The sequence below is a fragment of the Bos grunniens genome, chromosome 15, assembly GCF_055505025.1.
Source record: "Bos grunniens cultivar Pamir isolate PY7600 chromosome 15, Bosgru_T2T1.0, whole genome shotgun sequence".
Lineage (NCBI taxonomy): Eukaryota > Metazoa > Chordata > Mammalia > Artiodactyla > Bovidae > Bos > Bos grunniens.
This window is the reverse complement of record NC_141179.1, coordinates 64,314,172-64,338,614: the sequence shown is the minus strand read 5'-3', so window position 1 is coordinate 64,338,614 and position 24,443 is coordinate 64,314,172. Positions and strand designations below refer to the sequence as shown.

At 39.9% G+C, this 24,443-nt stretch overlaps 1 protein-coding gene across 2 annotated transcripts in view; it reads left to right on the top strand.

The window, feature by feature from the left end:
• Window positions 1-19,479: 19,479 nt before the first annotated feature.
• Window positions 19,480-24,443, top strand: part of CSTF3 (cleavage stimulation factor subunit 3) — a 67,755-nt gene continuing 62,791 nt past the window's right edge. For both annotated transcript variants that reach the window (XR_015142231.1, XM_086341050.1), the window contains exon 1: window positions 19,480-19,670. Coding sequence is in view for 1 of the 2 variants with exons in the window: in XM_086341050.1 (XP_086197176.1) it covers window positions 19,644-19,670 (27 nt within the window). In the remaining variant the exon portion in view is untranslated. The remainder of the gene's footprint in view (window positions 19,671-24,443) is intronic.

The window sequence follows — 24,443 nt, the reverse complement described above, 5'->3', positions numbered from 1 at the left end:
CTGAGTTTTTTTCAGAATGCCTATTTCCTCTTCATTTATTTGGACTTCTGTGTTTCTAGTTTGTTCCTTCATTTGTGTAATATTTCTCTGCCTTTTCATTTTTTGTTTTTAAGTTATTGTGTCTGAGGTCTCCTTTTCACAGGCTTCAAGACTGAATTCTTTCTTCCTTTTGGTTTCTGCCCTCCTACGGTTGGTCCAGCTTCATATAGGGTGAGATCTGTGCTGAGTTTTTTTTGTTTGTTTTTCCTCTGATGGGCAAGGCTGAATGAGTTGCTAATCCTGTCTGCTGATGATTGGGTTTGTGTTTTTGTTGTTTGTTGCTTATATGAGGCGGCCTGCAAGCGTGCTACTGGTGGTTGGATGATGCCAGGTCTTGTATTCAAGTGGTTTCCTTTGTGTGAATTCTCATTATTTGATACTCCCTAGGGTTAGTTCTCTGGTAGTCTAGGGTCTTGGAGTCAATGCTCCCACTCCAAAGGCTCAGGGCTTGATCTCCGGTCAGGAATTAAGACTCCACAAGTGGTTTGTTATGACATTAAGTGAGATTAAAACAAATATTAAAAAATGAGAAGCCAAAGATGAACCCCAGACAAATGGCAGTTACAAAATCAGGCAAATAATAATTAAAATAATGGAATATACACATATACATATACACCCACAAGCAAAGTCAAAACAGTCCAACAAAAAACAGTACAGTTGATTGGCCCGGCGAACAAAGAGAATCATGTGGACTTAATCTGCAGCTTGTACAGCTGGTAGGAAGGTTTTGAGTCTTCTTCCTTAGCCACACTGCCCCTTGGTTTCAATTGTGGTTTTACTTCCACCTTGCATGTGGGTCATCCGTCCACTGGGGTTTGCTCCTGAGGCTGCCTTGGAGGACTTGGATTTGCCCCTGTGAGGGCCAGGTGTGGAGGTGGTGCAGCTGCTTGGGTTGCATGGGTTCTGACAGCACCAGGTACCCAGGGGAGTTGGTGGCGAGGGCAGCAGGAAATACAGTGCTCTAGAAGGTATGACAACCAGTACTGGCCAATACACTTCAATATTCTTACCTGGAGAACCCTTCTCCCTGACAGAGAAAACTGGCAGGCTACAGTCTACAGGGTCGCAGAGTCAAACACTACTGAAGCAAACCTGCGTGCATAGATGCAAGACTTCTTTTGCCTGTGGCAGCTCTACCCCAGTGAGAGTTGAGCATAAAAGTGGCACAGCTGCTTGGCTTTCAGGGACCCTGGCAGCACCAAGTGTGGAGTGACATGGACTGTCTCCGCCACAGGAGTTATGGCCCTATCAGAGTGTTTTTTCGAGCCTCTTGTAGCTGGCGATCAGAAGGCCTCTTTCACCAGTCTTTCTCTGGAGGTCCATGCATTCAGGCACTGGGGTCCTTCTCTGTTGTTTGGCGCATCAGGCACATAGAGAGGTCCCCCTGGCTGAGGTCCTACTCTGTAGATAAGCACTTCAGGCACTTAAAGGGGCACCCTGGGTGGGATCCTACTCTGTAGTGCAGTGCATTGGGCGTTTGATGTGCCAGTCTCTCTATTCAGCTGCGGATGCTGGGTTGTGGGGAAAGAGAGGCTATGGTGATGGCTCCACCCCCTACCTGTGACTCATAAGTATTGCCTTGCTTCCATGGCTGCATGGCTTTCCTCCACAGGCATTTCCCATCACAATCTCTTCCCTCACATCCCCTTAGTCCTGCATCTCTCTGCATTCAACAGCAGCCCTTGCCCTGGGGTTGCTCCACAATCCCTAAACTCCAGCTCCCAGCCGCTGCACCTTCCAGTGGACCTGTATCCCTGCCCAGGGTATGTATGGCTGCAGCAAGGACTGTCTGATTCTCTTTCCATGTAGGCTGCCACAGATCAGCCGTTTTACTCTCAGCCTTAAATGTTTCTCCTCTGACCCAGACAATTGCCCTGATGTGGGGATCAGACCTCTGCTTCAGTTCCCCCACCCACCAAGGGCAGGTCCAGTCCTACTAACACTCCTGTTTTCCCCCCTAGTTCCTTCATTACTGAATTTTGTGAGGTTCTATATATTCTTTTCCTCTGGTCAGGTACTCCTGTTGGCTCTCAGCTGGTGTTCTGCATGCACGTCTGTGTCTGAAGGTGTATCCGTGGAGAGAGATGTACTCCACGTCCACCTACTCCTCCACCATCTTGTTCTCCCTAAAATTTATTTTTAATTAGAGGAAAACTGCTTTACAATGTCAAAAAGAAATTTTCAACCAAAACATGTTGTGTTGTAAAGAAACCAATGTTGTGTTAGTTTCTATGGTATGGCAATGTGAATCAACCATATGATACATATGTCCCCTCCCTCTTGAACCTCCCTCCAATTCTCCCATCCACCTCTCTAGATTATCAGGCCCTCCATTTTTAAAAACAAAAAATAGCCCTCCACAGTAATCAAAACTGTACAGTATACCCAAAGTGTACCAAAAGGGAAGAAATATTTGCATATGATTAAATACAAAAAGGGACAATGCGAAATAAAATATGTTTTTCAAAGTGGTGAGATTATAATTACTCTCCTCCCCCAGTTTTTGCCAACATTGTTGTTCTAGTGTTTGACTAATTTAAGAAGGTTTTTAAAATATTTAGAACAATGAATTTAACAATGCCTAGATGTTTTTTGTGGAGAAAGACATGGCAACCCACTCCAGTGTTCTTGCCTGGAGAATCCCAGGGACGGGGGAGCCTGGTGGGCTGCCATCTATGGGGTTGCACAGAGTTAGACACGACTGAAGCGACTTAGCAGCAGTAGCAGATGTTTTTTGAAACTGATTATCATGTGAGAGTTGGACTATAAAGAAAGCTGAGCGCTGAAGACTTGATGCTTTTGAACTGTGGTGTTGGAGAAGACTCTTGAGAGTCCCTTGGACTGCAAGAAGATCCAACCAGTCCATCCTAAAGCAGATCAGTCCTGGGTATACATTGGAGGGACTGATGTTGAAGCTGAAACTCCAAAACTTTGGCCACCTGATGCGGAGAGCTGACTCATTTGAAAAGACCCTGATGCTGGGAAAGATTGAGGGCAGGAGGAGAAGGGGACGACAGAGGATGAGATGGTTGGATGGCATCACCGACACAATGGACATGGGTTTAGGTGGACTCCGGGAGTTGGTGATGAACAGGGAGGTCTGGCGTACTGCGGTTCATGGGGTCTCAAAGAATCAGACACGACTGAGCGACTGAACTGATAACTGAACTGATCTCTATCTTTTTTACTTTTGAAATCATTTTAAACTCAAGTAGTAGAGTCTGACTAAATTTAGGACATGTGTAAGAGATGAGTTTAATTAATGTTCTAATTCAAGATGAGTCAATAGTCATTCAAGTCAGTTTCATTATGCACACGAACAATGCATTGCTTGGAAGTGGTAACATGTTTTTTTAAAAACAAAATTCCAGATATATTTGTGTCCTTCTCACACAAGCTTTTAAAATATTTGCCCATCTCTCTACATAGCTGTAATCACGTGCCTGTTAACCTTTTTGTAAAATAGATCAAAATGTACATAGCAGACTAAAACATTAGGACAGTAGAGCTATGAGGGTGAGGAAATGGGATATGATTAATATATTTATAGCAAGTGAGTGTATTATAATCAAGTATCACATATACCCAGCCTTTTATGACCAATTTTAGTAGATAGGAGTTTAAAATTAGAAATAACTGTAGAAAAATCCAAGAAGTTTTAAAAACTCCAATCAGCTGGGTAATAGAGCTTTTGGATTATTATCAGTGATACTTAATTTTTTCAGATCCCAAACAAAGGAGCTTGACTTTCATAGCCAGCAGATACATTTCTAAGTATTTAGGGTGATGGATCAGTTGGAATATATATTTATCAGAGTGTCTAATTACAATGATTGCTTGGCAATTTTACAGTTGCCATTAATGTTTCTAATAAAGTATTTATGTGAGTTATAAGAAATTAGTTCCTTAATCATACAGTAGGTATGATTGAACAATATGCTAGAATTTTGATTAATATTTCTAACTGATTTGTAATAAGGAAGTAATGTTCTTACCAAATGAAGGGGAAATTGCATTTGTCTGCCACCTGGGGGATTCATGGAAACATTGCAAGTGGCAAAATTCTTAGTAAGAAGGTATTACAACATTTGTACTGAAGTGTTATATTTACATAATTGTGGCCATTGAGGTAGTGGCAAAAGGAATAAACTTGTATCCTAAATGTCCAAGTGATGAAAATGTCCAAAAAAAACCCAGAATAATTAGCTTTGTCAAATACTGCTTATACACTGAATAAGATGAAAAGGACTTAGGCTGAACATTGAATTTGGCAAGTGGGAGGTCATAGGTGTTTCTGGATGTTTTATGGTTCTTCTTGCTATTGTCAGAATATCTTTTCATTTATGACTTTTTTGTCCATGCTTGAGGAATCGTAGTTGCTTGACAGGGTTTGAACCTATGCCCTCTGCAGTGGAAACACCAGAGTACTAATCATTGCAGTGGAAACACTTCTTCTGGATGTCTTATGGTTCTTCTTGCTGTTGTCAGAATATATTTTCATTTATGATTTCTTTTTTTGGTTTTGTTTGCGGGATCTTAATTCCCTGACAGGGTTTGAAACTGTGCCCGCTGTAGTGGAAACTGGACCAGTCCTAGCCCCTCAACTGCCAGGGAATTTCCTATATTTTTCTAGTTCATTGCTAATGGAGTATAGGAAACTATTCATTTTTGTAAGATTATTTTTAATTGGACCACCTTACTGGATTTTATTATTTCTAATAGTTTATCAGTTGATTTACTTGTATTTTCTAGGTAGAAAATCATATTCTATGAAAATATTCAGAGATTACTTTCCAATATTTATACTTTGTTTGGCATTAAGTAGCTGTAGATTTATGGGAAATATTGTTTATTAAATATGGAAGTTTCCTTCTACTCCTAGTTTGTTAGAGACTCTTTTTCTTAAATCATTAATATGTGTGAAATTTTATCAAATATTTTAAACAAATATCAGAAAATAATGATTCTTTTTCAATTGTTATAACAACATCTTCATTAATACATTTGCTAATATTATTTCATGTTTATGGATAAATCAAACTATCTGATATTTTATATTTTATTTTAAGCTTGGTGCTGTTTTCAATTTTTTTTCTTTTATTTGGTTAATTTTGAGTTTGTATTTTTCCAATTTTATTTTGTTTATAAGTAAAATTTGCCTTAGTATTTGTTATATGGTTTCCCAGATGGAGCTGTGGTAAAAAATCACCTGTCAAAGCAAGAAACACAGGAGACATGGTTTAATCCCTGGGTTGGGATGATCCCTTGGAGAAAGAAATGGCAACCCACTCCAGATTCTCACCTGGAAAATCCCATGGACAGAGGAGAGTGATCGGCTACATTACAGTCCATGGGGTCACAAAGAATCTGATACAACTGAGCATACACATCATACACTTGTTGTAAGTGCCAACTTTGTACAGTTTTGGTATCAGAATAATTTTTAGCTCTAAAAGGATGTTGAGAGTTAATGAAAGGACTGAACTAAATAAATTCTACAAATGTTAAATAACAACTATAATACAGGACAAATTCCCGAACTCTAGTTGATGATTTACACATTTCAAGCATTAGCTAAAATAAACTGCTTAATTCATTCAAAAGTACTCTGTTAGAGAGTGGATATAATCTAGCAGAAGAAAGAAAATATGAATGGAAATACAACACAGGGCAATACAAAGAAATGTTCTAAGGATTTTATGAGACTGACAATACTGAGCTAATGAGGCACTTCTAAGAATTTTAGAAGCAGAGATCATTTCTGGCTCAGTTGATCTGGTAAAGTATCATGTAAGAACACCTTGCGGAGGGCAAATATGTGCAACTTAAACCGCAGAGGACTGACCTCCTTACTATGTGAAGAGATCTTAGAAATCACAAAGAAAGGAATGAACACCCAATAGAATAATGGGCAAATGCCAGGAATAGAGTTCATAGGAAAGTAAAAATGGTTTTTAACATAAGAAAATCTTCTCAACTTCATGTGTAATAAAGGAAATGCAAAACAAAACTTCACTGTGACACCATGCCTCACTTATTAGAATTGTCACAAATACAAAAGTTTGACAACATACCCTATAGCAGGACTGTGAGGAAAGGAGCACTCAGATATTGACAGTAAGAGTGCAAAATGGTACAAGCCAACATTAGAAATATCTCATGTCTACCAAAATGACAAATGTATTTACCAATTGACTCATCAATTCCATTTCTTAGAATTGTGCTGAAGATGCTGCCACAAATAGAAACAATATATGCACGTTTTTATTTATTGTAGCACTATTTGTAATAGCAAAGGATTGGAACAACCCTCCTGTCTATCAATAGGGAACAAGTTGAACAAGCTATGGTACATGCATACAACGGAGTCGATTGAAGATCTCTATGTGTTAATGTTAATGTAGTGTTAATGTACAGAAGAACTGTATAAAAAAGATCTTCACGACCCAGATAATCACGATGGTGTGATCACTCACCCAGAGCCAGACATCCTGGAACGTGAAGTCAAGTGGGCCTTAGAAAGCATCACTACGAATAAAGCTAGTGGAGGTGATAGAATTCCAGTTGAGCTATTCCAAATCCTCAAAGATGATGCTGTGAAAGTGCTGCACTCAATATGCCAGCAAATTTGGAAAACTCAGCAGTGGCCTCAGGACTGGAAAAGGTCAGTTTTCATTCCAATCCCAAAGAAAGGCAATGCCAAAGAATGCTCAAACGACTGCACAATTGCACTCATCTCACACACTAGTACAGTAATGCTCAAAATTCTCCAAGCCAGGCTTCAGCAATATGTGAACTGTGAAATTCCTGATGTTCAAGCTGGTTTTAGAAAAGGCAGAGGAACCAGAGATCAAATTGCCAACATCCGCTGGATCATGGAAAAAGCAAGAGAGTTCCAGAAAAACATCTATTTCTGCTTTATTGACTATGCCAAAGCCTTTGACTGTGTGAATCACAATAAACTGTGAAAAATTCTGAAAGAGATGGGAATACCAGATGCCGGGAGCCGGCATATTGCATATTGAGTGCATATTGTATATTGAGTGCAGCACTATCCACAGCATCATCTTTCAAGATCTGGAATAGCTCAACTAGAATTATATCACTGCCGGGAGCCAGCGTGAGGAACTCCGCCCATGGCAAAGGTCATGAGGAAGGAGGCTCGGCATACGCAAAGGCGGGATTGAGCCTCAGGAGTCCCCCTGGAAATTCTCGAGCATCTACCCCCAAAACCAGAGTCTGCCTATTTTCTGCTTTGTGCTCTAACCTACACCTCTGACTTTACGGGGGGCTGTCCCCCACTACCTCTCTCTGAAAAAAGAGTTAGCTTACAGTTCCAGTTAATAATTCCTGGGTGTGACAGTGTTTCAACCTACAAACTCCTTTGGAAATCCTCTAGCCTGCCTGAATAGGTTTTTCCGGCCACATGTGATTATTCAGAGCCTCCCAACTGTGAGAGGCAGGAGATGTTCTAAACTGTCTAAACACAGATTCCTTTGAGTAGTTAAAAGATTGATTAGAAATTGTATTGGTGAAGGGTTTTTCACTTATTGGGCCAATGTTTGCTGCTAAGTCTCCATACTCCTTACCTACTGTGTCCTTGGCAGTGTATTGATTGATATAATGGGTGTATAGAAATGTAAGTAGTAGCCTCAGTGTTTGTAACCTTGGACCCTTAAGTTAATTCTTTTCTTGATTGAGCCCACCTCACCTTTGCCCTATAGGAATGCAACTATCCAATGCTTTTTGGAGGCTGGCGCCTGACTTTGGAATAATCACCTTTAGAGAAAAATAAGTTTATTAAAATGTTAACAGGCCTCCGGGCCAGAAGATGATGTAAATCACCTAAACTTTTGCATATGATAAGTTTGAAAGCCTGGCTTCGATTAGGATCAGGAACTGCTGTCCTTGCATGACTCCACCCCTTCCCCCATTATCCTCTACGCACAACTTAAGGTATAAAAACTACTTTGGAAAATAAAGTGCGGGCCTTGTTCACCGAAACTTGGTCTCCCCATGTCGCGCTCTCTCTCAAATTCTGGCTGAGTCTCCATCTGGAGCGCAGAACCCGCCATCCTTACTAATTATGCCTGGGCTTCTAAGATCCGACCGGGGAGGCCTCAGTGTCTCCTCTCCTTCAGGAGAACGGAAGGATGCCTGCGGCCTACGTAAGTGGTGCAAACTTCTTGTCTTGAAGTTTTACTGGTCTCCCGCGTAAACCAAGCTACTCAGCCTCTTTTCTCCACTGAATTTCCTCACTGAGCTATCCTCATTCTATTACTCTTTATATCTTTGATAAATATTTAAATAAATAGGTTGCCTACGCCGTCTCTCCTTCGAATACCCTGGATCAGCTGGGGCTGGACCCCAGCAACCAGACCACCTGATCTGCCTCTTGAGAAATTTGTATGCAGATCAGGAAGCATCAGTTAGAACTGGACATGGAACAACAGACTGGTTCCAAATAGGAAAAGGAGTACGTCAAGGCTGTATATTGTCACCTTGCTTATTTAACTTATATGCAGAGTACATCATGAGAAACGTTGGACTGGAAGAAACACAAGCTGGAATCAAGATTGCCGGGAGAAATATCAATAACCTCAGATATGCAGATGACACCACCCATATGGCAGAAAGTGAGGAGGAACTAAAAAGCCTCTTGATGAAAGTGAAAGAGGAGAGTGAAAAAGTTGGCTTAAAGCTCAACATTCAGAAAACAAAGATCATGGCATCCAGTCCCATCATCTCATGGGAAATAGATAGGGAAACAGTGGAAACAGTGTCAGACTTTATTTTTCTGGGCTCCAAAATCACTGCAGATGGTGACTGCAGTCATGAAATTAAAAGACGCTTACTCCTTGGAAGGAAAGTTATGACCAACCTAGATAGCATATTGAGAAGCAGAGACATTACTTTGCCAACAAAGGTTCGTCTAGTCAAGGCTATGGTTTTTCCTGTGGTCTTGTATGGATGTGAGAGTTGGACTGTGAAGAAGGCTGAGTGCTGAAGAATTGATGCTTTTGAACTGTGATGTTGGAGAAGACTCTTGAGAGTCCCTTGGACTGCAAGAAGGTCCAACCAGTCCATTCTGAAGATCAGCCCTGGGATTTCTTTGGAAGGACTGATGCTGAAGCTGAAACTCCAGTACTTTGGCCACCTCATGCGAAGAGCTGACTCATTGGAAAAGACCCTGATGCTGGGAGGGATTGGGGGCAGGAGGAGAAGGGGACGACAGAGGATGAGATGGCTGGATGGCATCACTGACTCTATGGACGTGAGTCTGAGTGAACTCAGTTGGTGATGGACAGGGAGGCCTGGTGTGCTGCAATTCATGGAGTCGCAAAGAGTCAGACACGACTGAGCAACTGATCTGATCTGATGTGTTAATGTGGAGATTATCTGCAATACAAACAACAAACGCAAAGAGCAAAACCATGAAATAAAGAGGGGAGGGATAAGAACATTTGCACGTACACATATTTCTGCTATAATGAAATCTGTGCTTTTCTAAAAGGACTTAGCCTTCTGCGAAGTTACATGCTTCAACTAAGAGGATTAGTTGAGAAAAAAAAAAAAAGTTGAGAGCAGACTTTGACCCTTATAAAGGGTCACTTTGTAACCAAGCATGAATAAAAATAATAATTGATTACACCTGGATTACTTAGACAGGCAGCCTGAGGTAACTGGAGGCTGCCAGGATCAATATTTGAAATTTATAAAAACAAGGGGTACATCCAGGCATTTCAGTAACCCTGCTCCCCAACAGCAGACTCTCTTAAAGGGGTCTGTTAGTCTAGTCCTCCAAGAAGCAGAAACTAAACAGGATTAAATGTTCAAGGACTTTATTAGGCAAGTTACCAGTGAGAGAAGAGGGGAAAGGAGACAGAGAAGGCTAGGAGGATCGTCCAACTGCAGTGCAAGTCTGACTCCAGGTAAAAGACAGATGAAAGTAGCAACCTAGATTACCATGTAGCCAAAGAAAGATTTAATAAGCTGTTGGAAAATCTTCAAAATCAGTCATCAAGAGGTTCTGGTTTTCCAGGAATGGGCCCTCATTTGAATCCCTAACACTCTCAGTTCCTGGCTAGGCTGCTAATGTTGTTCAGTCACTCAGTTATGTCTGACTCTTTGCAACCCCATGGACTGCAGCACGCCAGGCTTTCCTGTCCTTCACTGTCTCCCGGAGTTTACTCAAACTCATGTCCATTGATGCTATCTAATCATTTCATTCTCTGCCACTGCCTTCTCCTTTTGCCTTCAATTTTTCCCAGCATCAGGGTGTTCTCCAGTGAGTCAGCTCTTCACATCAGGTGGCTAAAGTATTGGAGTTTCAGCTTCAGCATCAGTCCTTGCAATGAATATTCAGGAGTGATTTCCAGTAGGATGGACTGATTGGATCTCCTTGCAGTCCAAGGGACTCTCAAGAGCCTTCTCCAATACCACAGTTCAAAAGCATCAGTTCTTCAGCACTCAGCTTTCTTTATAATCCAACTCTCACATCCATATATTACTACTGGAAAAATCATAGCTTTGACTAGATGGACCTTTATTGGCAAAGTAATGTCTCTGCCTTTTAATATGCTGTCTAGGTTGGTCATAACTTTTCTTCCAAGGAGCAAGCATCTTAATTTCATGGCTGCAATCACCATCTGCAGTGATTTTAGAGCTCCCAAATTAAAGTCTGTCACTGTTTCCATTATTTCCCCATCTATTTGCCATGAAGTGATGGGACCTGATGCCATGATCTTAGTTTTTTGATGTTGAGTTTTAAACCATCTTTTTTCACTTTCATCTTTCACCTTCATCAAGAGGTTCTTTTAGTTCCTCTTCAACTTTCTGCCTTCAAAGTGGTATATGAATGTCTGAGATTGTTGATATTTTCCCCAGCAATCTTGATTCCAGTTTGTGCTTCATCGAGCCTAGCATTTCACATGATTCACTCTACATATAAGTTAAATAAACACAGTGACAGTATACAATCTTGTCGTACTCCTTTTCCAATTTTGAACCAGTCTGCTGTTCTACGTCCGGTTCTAATTGTTGCTTCTTGCCCTGCATGCAGCTTTTTCAGGAGACAGATAAGGTGGTCTGGTATTCCCATCCCTTTAAGAACTTTCCAGTTTGTTGTGATCCACACAGTCAAAGGCTTTAGCATAGTCAATGAAGAAGAAGCAGATGTTTTTTTTTTGGACTTCCCTTGCTTTCTCTATGATCCAACAAATGTTGGCAATTTGATCTCCTCTGATTCTTCTGCCTTTTCTAAATCAAGCCTGCGTATGTGGAATTTCTCAGTTCACATACTGCTGAAGCCTAGCTTGAAGGGTTTTGAGCATTACCTTGCTATCATGTGAAATGAGAACAATTGTGAGGTAGTTTGAACATTCTTGGGCTTCTCTTGTGGCTCAGTTGATAAAGAATCCACTTGGAATGCGGGAGACCTGGGTTTGATCTCTGGATTGGGAAGACCCCTGGAGAAGGGAAAGGCTACCCATTCCAGTATTCTGGCCTGGAGAATCTATGGACTGTATAGTTCATGTGGTCGCAAAGAGTTGGACACGACTAAGCAACTTTCACTTCACTTATTCTTTTGAACATTCCTTAGCATTGCCCTTCTTTTCAGCTGGAATTAAAACTGATCTTTTCTAGTCCTGTGGCCACTAATGTGTTTTCCAAATTTGCTGATTTCTGAGTGCAGCACTTTCACAGCATCATCTTTTAGAATTTGAAATAGCTCAGCTGGAATTCCATCACCTCCACTAGCTTTGTTCATAGTAATGCTTCCTAAGGCCCATATGACTTCACACTCCAGGATGTCTGACTCTAGGGAAGTGGCCACATCGTTGTGATTATCCAGGTCTTAATAGACATTTTTGGTATAGCTCTTCTGTGTGTTCTTGCTCCCTGGCTGGGAGCAGCTCATGAAAAGCATAGCTTCAGTGGATTTCAGCAGCTGGGACCCTTGGTCAATGAAGCTCTCTGCAGCTGCACGTCTCTCAGGCCCATTCTCAAGGCCAGCTCAAGAACAACTGAGTGGTGTATTTATATAGCCTCTAACACCATCATACAAAGAGAAAGCCAGTCAGCCGCAAGGATGATATCAATATACCAAGAAAAAGAAGATGGAGACAATCCTGTGACTACGCCCCTGATACCACTTTTTCCTCAATTTCAGATTTCCTTGCTTTTTCACATAATTTGGCTGTTCAAATTTTCCTTGGTGAGCAAAAAAATTCCTCTCATTGCTTAAAAAATAAAAATTAAGATAACATATATGAAAACACTACAGTGAAAATACCAGTAACATTTTGATTAATGTTGAGGCTAGTGTGTGCTGAGATTATCTAGCTTGAAGGGGAGCTCTGAGCAAGTGGGGCTTTTTGAGATAGGCCTAGAAGCTACCATATCTTGCTACAGGCATGTCTAGATCTTTCAGGGTATCCACAAGATCAAAATATATCACAATAATGTGTAAGTCATTTTTCACTCTCATTCTCTGATGAGCATACAGGGAAGTTTTCCAGAGGCTAAATGACATGTGAATGTATTAAATTCAGAAACAGGTTGAGAATCCAGCTGTTTCTATTAAACCAGACATTAAGGAAATTTGCAAAATGCCATTCTTCTCACTAATTTTTTGTTTTGGAAAATACAGTTATTTTTCATGAATGTACAACATGTATGTTTACTTGTAATGATATTATTTTTAATTTACTTAATACATATTTTGACATTTTATCAGTTTTTATTTCTATGTGGTCTTCAATAATTTTTAAGAGTTTACAATGATCTTGAAACCAAAAGTTTAAGAACCTCTAACGGAAAAACTCTGTACTTCCTTCCTTAGAGTGTTTAACAGTAGTAATATGGCATCACTGAGTCTATGGACATGAGTTTGAGTAAGTTCCGGGAGCTGGTGATGGACAGGGAAGCCTGGTGTGCTGCAGTCCATGGGATCACTAACAGTCGGACATGACTGAGCAAATGAACTGAACTGAACTGAATATTGTTATTAACATTTGGAAATATGTTCTTCCTATTTCTCAAAGATTTTAGTTCCTGACTCATTAGTATAGCTCCTTTCTTAGTTCTTGTTCAATGTATGCCTAGAGAAAACTTCCCACACCAACACTTTGCAATTTTTTGAACACATCTCTAATGACCTTGTCCTCAAATCTACCTCAGCCATTCACTTCTTATTTATTTATTTATTTATTTATTTTTTTTAGGCATTCACTTCTATGGTCACACCCTAGATTTTGTCATCATGGAAAACTACAGATTCCCTGTAATCTCATTTTTTTGCATTTCAGTTCTTTGATCACCACCTTCTATCTTTCTAGCTCAGTCCTCCTTCTATCTAGAGACCCTTTATTTTATTTATTTATTCAGTTTGGCCACATGACACATTAGCAGTGAAAGCATGGAGTCCTAACCACTGGAGCACCAGGGAATTCCCATTCTAGAGGACTCTTTAATGCCACCAGAGGTCCTCAAATCTAGAGATGCTACTGTTGTTCACTTTTGGCGCCCTCATTTCTCCTTCTTACCCAGCTTAAATTCCATGGCCAATCATGTCTGGGTCCTGTGCCTCCAAAACTAACAGGCCTCCTCAAATAAAGAAAATCCCCTTGCTACTTCCTGCATTGGGAATCTCTTCGGTTCTTCAGTTACTTCTTCCTCTTGTCTCCATCCTTTCTCTGTGCGCACTCGCATCTATGAAAGTTCAAAACTTAAAGCTTCATCTGTAGGGGACTTACTGTAACTACTGTTAATGCTTTGAGGCACTATATATACAGCGGGTCCACCCTCCTGCATCCAACAGACACCAAAATCTGTGGATGTTCAAAGTGTTTTATATAAAATGTTATACTATTTGCATTTAACCTATGAACATCCTTTACATCACTTCTAGATTACTTATAATACCTAATACAATGTAAATGCTCTGTAAGTAGTTGTAAAGACAATGTAAATTCTACGTAAATTGTTGTGAGCAGCAGCAAATTCAAGTTTGGCTCTTTGGAAGTTTCAGGATTTTTTAAAAGAATATTTTCAATCCACAGTTGGTTAACTCTAAGGATACAGGATCCACAGATATGGAAGATTGACTGTACACGTACATGTGTGTATATATGTGTGTGTTAAGTCGATTCAGTCATGTCCAACTCTCTGCGAGGCTATGGACTGTAGCTCATTCTCTGTCCATGGAATTTTCCAGGCAAGCATACTGGAGTGGGTTGCCATCCCCTCCTCCAGGGGATCTTCCTGTATGTATATATATATATATATATATATATATATGTATATATACACATACATACATACACTGTTTTTGTATTGTTTCTTTGCTTTACAATATCATGGATGTCTCTGTCAGTAACTGTACCTTAGCATCAGTTTACTAGCTACGTGACATTCCATTGTAGAGACGTCTTATGATGTACAGTAGTCTCTGCCTCCCCTTCCCCACTCCATCCACAGTTTCAGTTACCTGTAATCAATCTTGGTCTGAATATATTAAATGGAAAATTCCAAAAAGAATTCTTGAGTTTTAAGTCCTGCATCATTCTGAGCAGCATGATGAAATTTGGTGACACTTGCTGCTAAGTCGCTTCAGTCATGTCCGACTCTGCAACCCCAGAGATGACAGCCCACCAGGCTCCCCCGTCCCTGGGATTCTCCAGGCAAGAACACTGGAGTGGGTTGCCATTTCCTTCTCCAATGCATGAAAGTGAAAAGTGTTAAGTGAAGTCGCTCAGTCATGTCCGACTCTTAGCGACCCCATGGACTGCAGCCTACCAGGCTCCTCTGTCCATGGGATTTTCCAGGCAAGAGTACTGGAGTGGAGTGCCATTGCCTTCTCCATGGTGCCACTTAGCCCTCCCTTTTTGTTATCAGATTGATTGAGGGGGTATCTCAGTGCTTGTGTTCAGTTAACCCTTATTTTACTTAAGAATGGCCCCCAAACGCAAGAGTAGTGAGGCCTGCAATTTGCATATGTCAGAAGAAGTTGTAATGTGCTTTCTTTAAATGAAAATGTGAAAGTTCTTGCCTTATTAAAGGAAGGAAAAATATTGTGTGCTGAGGTTGCTAAGATCCATGGTAAGAACAAATCCTGTATCTGTGAAATTGTGAAGAAGGAAAAATAAATTCATTCTACTTTTACTGTTGTACCTCAAACTGCAAAGTTTATGGCCACAGTATGTGATAGGTGCTTAGTTAAGGTGGAAAAGGCATTTACTTCGTACAAGCATATATTTTGAAAGAGAATAAGCGCACAAGTAGGTGAATGAATGCAATTCATACAACATTTATCACGGTGTTATGATTGCTTTATTATTCTTAATCTTTTACTATTCATAATTTATAAATTAAACTATGATAACATAGATATACTTGTACAGGAAAAAATAGAATATATAGTGTTTGCTACTATCCAGTTTCAAGTATCTACTAGGGGTCTTAGAACATAGGATAATGGAGATATAGAAGATAAAAGAGACAGAGAGTTTATCGTAGAAAACTAGTCCTCTATAGCTGGATGGTGCAATAAATATCTCTAATACACACCCTGTGCTCATGTGTTTACTCTGAAGAGTTAGAGTTCAGGCTGTGAAAAGGGCAGATGTGGAAACAAGAGCAGTGGCAGAGGAGACTGAAAAGAACAAGGAGTGTATGAGAAAGGCTGAGTATTTTACTTTGGGCCATATGGCACCATAGCCAAGAGCATGGAATAAGTCTTATGATGATCTGTGAATGGGAAAGAGTTCCGAAGACTTGCTCTCACTTAATCCTGGACTATGTCAAGTACAGTTCCAAGCACTTTATCATGTATAACTTATTGGAATTGCAGGTACTAGGAATCCCCTGATGGTCCAGCAGTTAGGACTCCATGCTTTCACTTCCCAGGGCTCAGGTTCCTTCCCTGGTCAGGGAACTAAGATCCACATGCCCTTCCGTCTAAAAAAACAATGCAGGTATTACTGTCATTCCTATTTGTAGGCAAGGAAACTGAGGGACAGAGATGTTTTATTGACCATGGTCACTCACCAAGATTACCCATCTAGCAAGAGATGAAACCAGGATTCACATGAATGCAGTCTTTTGGACTCTGTGGGAGAAGACGAAGGTGGGATGATTTGAGAGAATAGCATTGAAACATGTATATTATCATATGTGAAACAGATCACCAGTGCAGGTTCGATGCATGAGACAAGGTGCTCAGGGCTGGTGTACTGGAATGACCCTGAGGGATGGGATGGGGAGGTGGGAGAGGGGTTTAGGATGGGGAACACATGTACACCCACGTCTGATTCATGTCAATGTATGGCAAAACCCACTACAATATTGTAAAGTAATTAGCCTCCAATTAAAGTAAATTAATTAAAAAAATTAATGGTCTAGCTCCAGTTGTTGTTGTTCAGCCACTAAGTCATGTTCGACTCTTTGTGATCCCATGAACTGCAGCACCAGGCTTCTCTATCCATCATTATCTCCCCAAGTTTGCTCAAACTCATGTCCACAGAGTCAGTAATGCCATCCAACCATCTCATCCTCTGTTGGCCCCTTTTCCTCTTGCCCTTAAATTTTCCCAGGATCAGGGTCTTTTCCAATGAATCAGCTTTTTGCATCAGGTGGCCAAAGTATTGGAGCCTTACCTTCAGCATCAGTTCTTCCAATGAATATTCAGGGTTGATTTCCTTTAGAATTGATTGGTTTGATCTCCTTGCTATACAAGGGACTGTCAAGAGTCTTCTCCAGCACCACAGTTTGAAAGCATCAATTCTTTTCTGTGCTCAGCCTTCTTTATGGTCCAACTCTCACATCCATACACAACTACCAGAAAAGCCATAGCTTTGACTATACGGACCTTTGTTGACAAAGTGATGTGTCTGCTTTTTAATACACTGTCTAGGTTTGTCATAGCTAGTCTTCCAAGGAGCAAGTGTCTTTTAATTTCATGACTCTAGTCACCGTCCTCAGTGATTTTGGTACCCAACAAAATGAAATCTGATAGCTTGCACATTTCCCCCTTCTATTTGCCATGAAGTGATGGGACTGTATGTCATGATCCTAGACTTTTGAATGTTGAGTTTTAAGCCAGCTTTTTCACTCTTTCACCTTTATCAAGAGGCTCTTTAGTTCCTCCTCACTTTCTACCATTAAAGTGGTATCATGTGCGTATCTGAGGTTGTTGATATTTTTCCCAGCAATCTTGATTCCAGCTTGTGATTCATCCAGCCCAGCATTTTGCAACATAGCATTTCACAAGATGTATTCATGCTCTGGGAGATGGTGAAAGACGGGGAAGCCTGGCATGATGTAGTCCATGGGGTCGCAAAGAGAAGAACACGACTGAGTGACTGAACAACACTTTGCATAGACATTAAATAAGCAGGGTGACAGTATACAGCCTTGATGTACTCCTTTCCGAATTTTGAACCAATCAGTTGTTCCATGTCTGATTCTAGAGCCTCACTGCTATTAACCAAAAACCATGATGGGGTGGCAAGCTTAAACCCAGCCCTTACAGACTTCAAATCTTTGACACATGAGTAATGCATAAATACACATTGGCTTGATCTGTTCCCCTCATACCGGGAAAAGTGTGAAGCACCTTAGCTGAGACCATAGAAAACTCTATAGATTCCTCATCTCTAAAATATTTGGAGAAGGAAATGGCAACCCACTCCAGTGTTCTTGCCTGGAGAATCCCAGGGACGGGGGAGCCTGGTGGGCTGCCGTCTATGGGGTCGCATAGAGTCGGACACGACTGAAGCGACTTAGCAGCAATAAAAGGTCATAATAAACTTTGTGAATGAAACAATTACAAGCATTGAACTCAGTTTGTATGGAAAAGTTACAGCATTGAGTAAGGCTGTGTAAGTTAGGCTTAGTCCTAAACTAAATAGTCTAAAGTTTTTCATTTGGGAAGTCTGCAAACACAAAACTAGTGTTTTCCCTATGTATTATTCACCCAGCTTCAACATTTAGCAACATCTTTTCAATTCTGTTTCATCTATGTCTTCTACTGTTTTATTTTTTTAATTACTAGAATATATTTTAAAACAAACCTAAGAGCTGTATCATGTAATCTGTAAATATGTTGTTATGCATCTCCGATACTTTTTAAAGTTTTTTTTCAGGTAATTACAGATTGAGAGGATGTTACCCCCCCCTCCAAAAAAAAATGTTTTACCAGGGAGGTTACTGGTAGCATCTCAAATAACTAATATCAAACCCAAGAAAATGACGTCGGTACAATCCACAGAGCTTATCCAGATTTCACCTTTGTGTGTGTGTGTAATTCTATATAATTATGTTGTGTAAATTCACAGTCAAGATATCGAACATTGGGGAGCAGGCAGGGATAAACTGGGAGGTTGGAGTTGACACACGGACTACTACAGATAAAAAAGAGGACTTCCCTGGTGGTATAGTGGATAAGAATCCACCTCCCAACGCAGAGGACGTGGGTTTGGTCCCTGGTCTGGGAAGTATCCACAGGCAGAGGAGCAACTAAGCCCATGTGCCAGAACAAGAGTAGCCTGAGCTCTGGAGCGTGCAAGCCCCAACTGCTGAGCCCACGTGCTGCAGCTGCTGAACCCTGAGCACCCAGAGCCTGTGCTCGGCGACGAGAAGCCGTCGCAGTGAGAAGCTCGTGCACAGCAACGAAGATAGCCCCCGCTTGCCGTAACTAGAGAAATCCTGCATGCAGCGACGAAGACCCAGTGAAACCAAAAAAAAAAAAAAAAAAAATCACCATCAAAGTTATAGATAACTAGTAAGGACCTACTCTATAGCACAGGGAACTCTACTCAATACAGTGACCTATATGAGAAAAGAATCTAAAAAAGTGGAGATATGTATATGTATAACCGATTCACTTTGTTGTATAGCAGAAACTAACACGACATTGTAAATCAACTTGCCCCAATAAAGTTTTTTTAAAAATTCAAAATAAAATAAAATAAAATAAAATATCGACTCATTGGACATGAGTTTGAACAAGCTCCGGATGATAGTGAAGAACAGGGAAGCGTGGCTTGCTGCAGGGTCGCAAAGAATCGGACGTGACTGAGCGACGGAACAAGAAATTTAACAATAAGCACTGATCCATAAGATGGCCAGTTTGCCTGAACTGAACCGATTTCAGGCTTTAACAGGTAAGAGCCCGGCTCCGCAGGTTGATAATTAAATTGCAAAAGGCGTAGAAGCCTCCAAGAGAAACAGTTTCCCGCCTCCCAGCCGGTTGCAGCTCTCTCGAGAAGAGCCTCGCTAGTGCCGGGCTGTGACGTCAGTACAGGCACTAGACCCGCCCCCTGGGGTCTTTCTGCTTCTGCGCGGTTGAGTAACCTAGGAGTTTGCGCTCTTAGCTCTGCCCACTGCCCCGGAAGTTAATGCAGAAGCCACACCCCCTACTCGGCCGGCCGGGACGGAGCCATTTTAATTCATATCTGAGTGGGCGGTGGCGATTCGTGTTGGCCGTCTGGCTCCGCAGGGCAGGGGGCAACTTTACTGGTTTGGGGTGGTTTTTAGTTTAATTTTTCTTTTCTAGCTTGGCATCGCGGGCCAGTTCGTAATTCTAATCGGCTGAGGCCATGTCAGGAGACGGAGCCACGGAGCAGGTGAGGAAGGAGAGTGGTGGGGCCTCGTGGCGACCTCTTCTCTCCACGTCTCTGTTCGTCCGAGTACTCCAGCCATATTCGCTTGAGGAAGGAATCAGGGGTTTAATGTACCCAAGGGCTGGGTACAGAAGTACGGTGGGAATGGGGAGCGAGATCTGACTGAGATTTGAAACTTTTTTGGCTTCTCTGTCTTAGGGGTTAATATGAACAAATATTTGATTTAGACAATAGCTGGGAAACTACTTCGTCCTGTTTAGGTTTATGGGACTTAGCCGGTGAGATTCTTTCCTTTAATACCATGTTGGTGTTTAGGGGTTAGGAATGGATTATTTTAACGTGTACTCGCTGTTTTCGAAAAACTTGAAAGTGTTCTTTCTCTCCAACCGTCTTTCCGATATACACTGTACCCAGAAACTGGTTACTAGTTTGAGAAATAATTTGAGATGAAACTGATCTGAAGAAATAGATTCTCGCCAGAGCGAATGAGGGAGGAAGCAGTTTAGGAGTGGATCGTTATGCCAAGTTGGGAATTCTGTGGCTTTCTCCCGCTCCCTCCCTTAGCATTTCATTTTCGTTTTTCCAACGACACAGATAATTGTAGAGTTTGATATATCAGAAATGAGAAGTTCGATATGGACACTGTAAATAAAAACAGCTGTTTTAGTACTGGATATGTGACATATATTAAAAAATTCAGGGTTTTTGTTAAATGATCTGTTCCTTTTGCTTTTTATTCAGAATTTTGTAGGATAGTCTTTACCTTTTAGTTTGAAAGAGGAAACTGATATTTTATGAAAGATGTCAGGTTTTTTTTTTCGATTTATGTTTAGTATGTTTAGGTAAATGGTTTTTAAAATGGAGGCTAGATAGACTGCAGATTTCAAGTTCGAGTTCTTGAAATTTCCCATTGCCATAGCAACGAAATACACTTACGTTTCCGTTTTTCAAGTGCCCGGCTTGTGGAGTGGGAAGTGTTCTTGGAGGTTGACAGAGATGAGGCAAAATTGGAATGTTTCTATTGAATAGAATAGAGTGACTATAAATTTTATTGTCGTTCAAGTTTGGATAAACTGAATTTTGTGTTTGCTTGTCGACAAATTTCTGTCCTGAAATTTTCAGTATTTACATTTTACATCCTGTTAGAATGCCCCAGATTTGCAGTCTTTAAATTGTTACGTCATATGTGTTTACATATACTACCCTTTTTCTGGGTTCATGTTTTGTTACCTGCAAGTGGAGGAGGAGTAATGTATTAAGGTTTTCGTTGAAAGTTTCACGAATTCATTGTTAATTCTTAAATTTATCTAAAATTGTAAACACACTGAAATGGTGCCATGACCTTTTCAACTGAGAACTGTGGTGTTTTAAGTGGGAGAGACAGTGGTAATTTTTTGAAAAAAGTTTCACCCATTAGTTTTATGTGCCAAGTTTAGGACATAAAGAAAAGTGCAGTGAATGCCTATAGTACAGGTCTTCACCTAGAATCGACAGTTGTTGAGTGTTTGCCATATTTGCTTTATATCTTGTACATGTTTATTTGAAAGTAAGTCAACACATATTCAGCCCCCCTTATTTCAGCTTCTCTTATACAGTATAAAGACCTTAATGCTATTTTATAACTATTATACCATTTCCCATCTAAGAAAATTAATAGTAATACCGTATTACTTCTAAAAATTAGTTCATATCCAAATTTCCTCAGTTTCTCCAGAAGGCAGTGTGATTCAGAGGGTTTTATTATTTTAAAAATCAGAATCTATAATGTAGGTTATTTGCATCATTTGATGATGTCTCTTGAATAGTCCCTCTATTTTTTGTCGCCTAGGATATTTATTGTCTATTTGAAGAATCCAGAACAGTTCTCTTGTAGAACTTCTCATTTTCTGTCTGGGTTTATTTGATGTGTGTGTGTGAGGTATCATTTAACTTGTTCTTTCATCTTCTGTATTTCCTGGAAAGTAACAGTTCTGTCTAAACTCAGAGCTTTGATAATATTCAGGTTAAATATTTTTGTGTATAATACAGCATCACATCAAAAAGCACTGCATGCTAGGTTATTCCTCTGTCAGCAATGGTTTAAGTTTGTTCACTTGGTTAGGGTAATGACTGCTGGGTCTTTTCATTGTAAAGGATTATTTCCCCCTTTGCAGTTAGTAATCTGTGGGTCGATAACTGTGTTCCTCAATAACCTTTTATCTAGTTATTTATTGTCAATTGATAATCCTTGAATAAATAAGTTATTTCCTTGGAAATGGCAAATTGTGATTTTTTTTAAAAAAATTCTATTCTGTCTCTACTTACTGGCTCATACTTTTCCTCAAAGAAGAAATTCCTGTTTTCTTTTCCCCTCCTTTTTAAAGATTGAATATTGCTGTGGATTTATGGTGTTTTCTGAATTTACTATGTTAAATTCAGCTATAACTTTTTTTTTTTATGCTTAACTTGTCCTAACTTTTATGGTGCTTCCTGTATCCTATATATTTTTTCCATCAGTCTGTAAGACATTTTTTGACATCTGATGACCAACAAAGAATTATCTTCATATAATCTTTTGAATTTTTTAAAGATACATTTCAAACATGCAAGAAAAAAAGAATAGTATATGATGCTTCTATTACAGAGCTTTGTCACAGCTAAACCTGTTTTCTCCATACTTTGACTTATTCTTCCCACCTCCATTTGTTGTTGGTATTTAGTCAATAAGTCATGTCTGACTCTTTTGCAATCCCATAGATTGTAGCCTGCCACTCTTCTCTGTCCTTGGGATTTCCCAGGCAAGAAGACTGGAGTGAGTTGCCATTTCCTTATTCTGGGGATCTTCCAACCCAGGGATCGAAACCGCATTTCCTACTTGGCAGGTAGATTCTTTACCACTGAGCCACCTGGGAAGCCCCCCACCTCCATTACTTTGAAGCAAATCCCAGATATGATATTATTCAACTTTTAACTGGAACAGTGGTTAATACCTTGAAGGGTGACATGATCAAAAATATGAATCAGCTAGCTTGCTTGATGTGTAAGGCAACAGTCAGTGAAAATTTAGGGGAAAATTGAGTGATGATGGACAAGGGGGAAAAAAAGACTAAACAAAACTTGAATAATGAGAAGAAGATCAAAACCACTCTGAATGGTGGATTTGCTTTGGAAAGATGCCAAGGGGTTTCCCTCCTTCGAGATATGAATTGTAGATTTCTTTTAGCTGTTTAGCATTGAAACTCAAAAAAATGATAATTTGTTCAGTAAACCTGATAATATTTTAGATTTGTTATTCAAAATTATGTATTCATAATTCAAATTCATAATTTGAAATGTATTCAAAAATATAGATGGTCATTTCTTGGTACTGAATCTCTGGATTTGTGCTCTTTGAAAGAGGGAAATGATTGTAGACAAGCAAAATCAAGAGTGAGGTTTATTGTGTGTGGGTTTTTTTTAACTCTTGTAAGGATGTTCTATTTTACATTTAGAGTGCTGTTTAAATTACTTTGCAGTGTTGGTGGATATTCTGGAGCCTCGTGTTTACTGTTTTTGCCAGTTTAGTCATGACAGAACCACATGCATATAGATTTCCCCCCTGACAAAAGCACATCTGGTTCCCCCGTGGAATTATGGCTCTATTTTTATCTTGTACACTTTTTTCTAACTGCTTGATTCAACTTTTGATCTCATTCTTCACATCATTTTACCTTGTGCGCCACCTCTACAGCATTTAATAGGCTATTTCGAGTTCGTTCACTGAGTTTTGAATTCAAAGGGCTGCCTTACTCACCTTAAAAACCTAGATCACTGTTTTGGTAATTAAAGGTGAAATGGATAAATTTTTGCACTCAGGCCATATGCTATATGTTACAAAATTTTATAGAATTGTATCTTCTTGGGAAGATAGGTGCTTATAAATAATTACTGGTAATACAAAATAAAGTATTTTGGGCATAAGAGTGAATGGTTTCTAAAGTTTTGTTGACCAACAGAAAAAGAGGAAGGGAGAAATGTATTTGGCCAAGTCAATTCCGATGAAGCTTTAAGTCCCTAAACTTCTGATTCTACACTTTTGTCTTTTAGAAATAAGATTTCAGTTTTCAAACAATTCATAGCCTATCCTAGAGTTAGGAAGGCCTGAAGTATAAAAAGAATGATCTTTACTTTGGAGGGGTGGGGGGAAGAATTATGTGACTTGAAGAAGCTCAAATTAATGGCTAATAAAGTTCTTAACAAAGAGGAGAATTCAGGGCCATAAAAGTGTTTTGCTTTTGGTGAAAAATAAGTTTAGGAAGATATAGAAAATATGAGAAATATGTGTTCTATTTTGTACTTATTAATTAGGAAAGAAAGATAAAACTGTTGAAACCTGATTTATTTTGTTGAGTAACGATTAGTATCTAGTAGTGGTTAAAAGGAAATAGTGCCTATTTTAAACCTAAGTGGATGTGTGTGAAGGTTAGAAGAGGAAGTGAAAAAGCCAAGAATATATGTTATATGATAGTCTTTTCTTTGGATACAATTATTTTTATTTGTTTTTAACAAAATCTTTCTGTAATAGCCTTTTCTAACTTTCCCCTGTCCTGTTTTAAGTGATACTTAGTGTAACAGTTTTGGACAGGCAAGGTTGATTTGATCTTATTGTTAATATTTCTTGAGGAAATTTACTATAGAGGATACTATATCTGGCAGTAATTGTTCCTAAGAGAGAGAGATCTGTGTTTACAGTACTGGTTTTCCTGAAAAGTACAACAGAGGGAGGTTGTGTTAGACGAGACTGCATTCTCTCTTCCT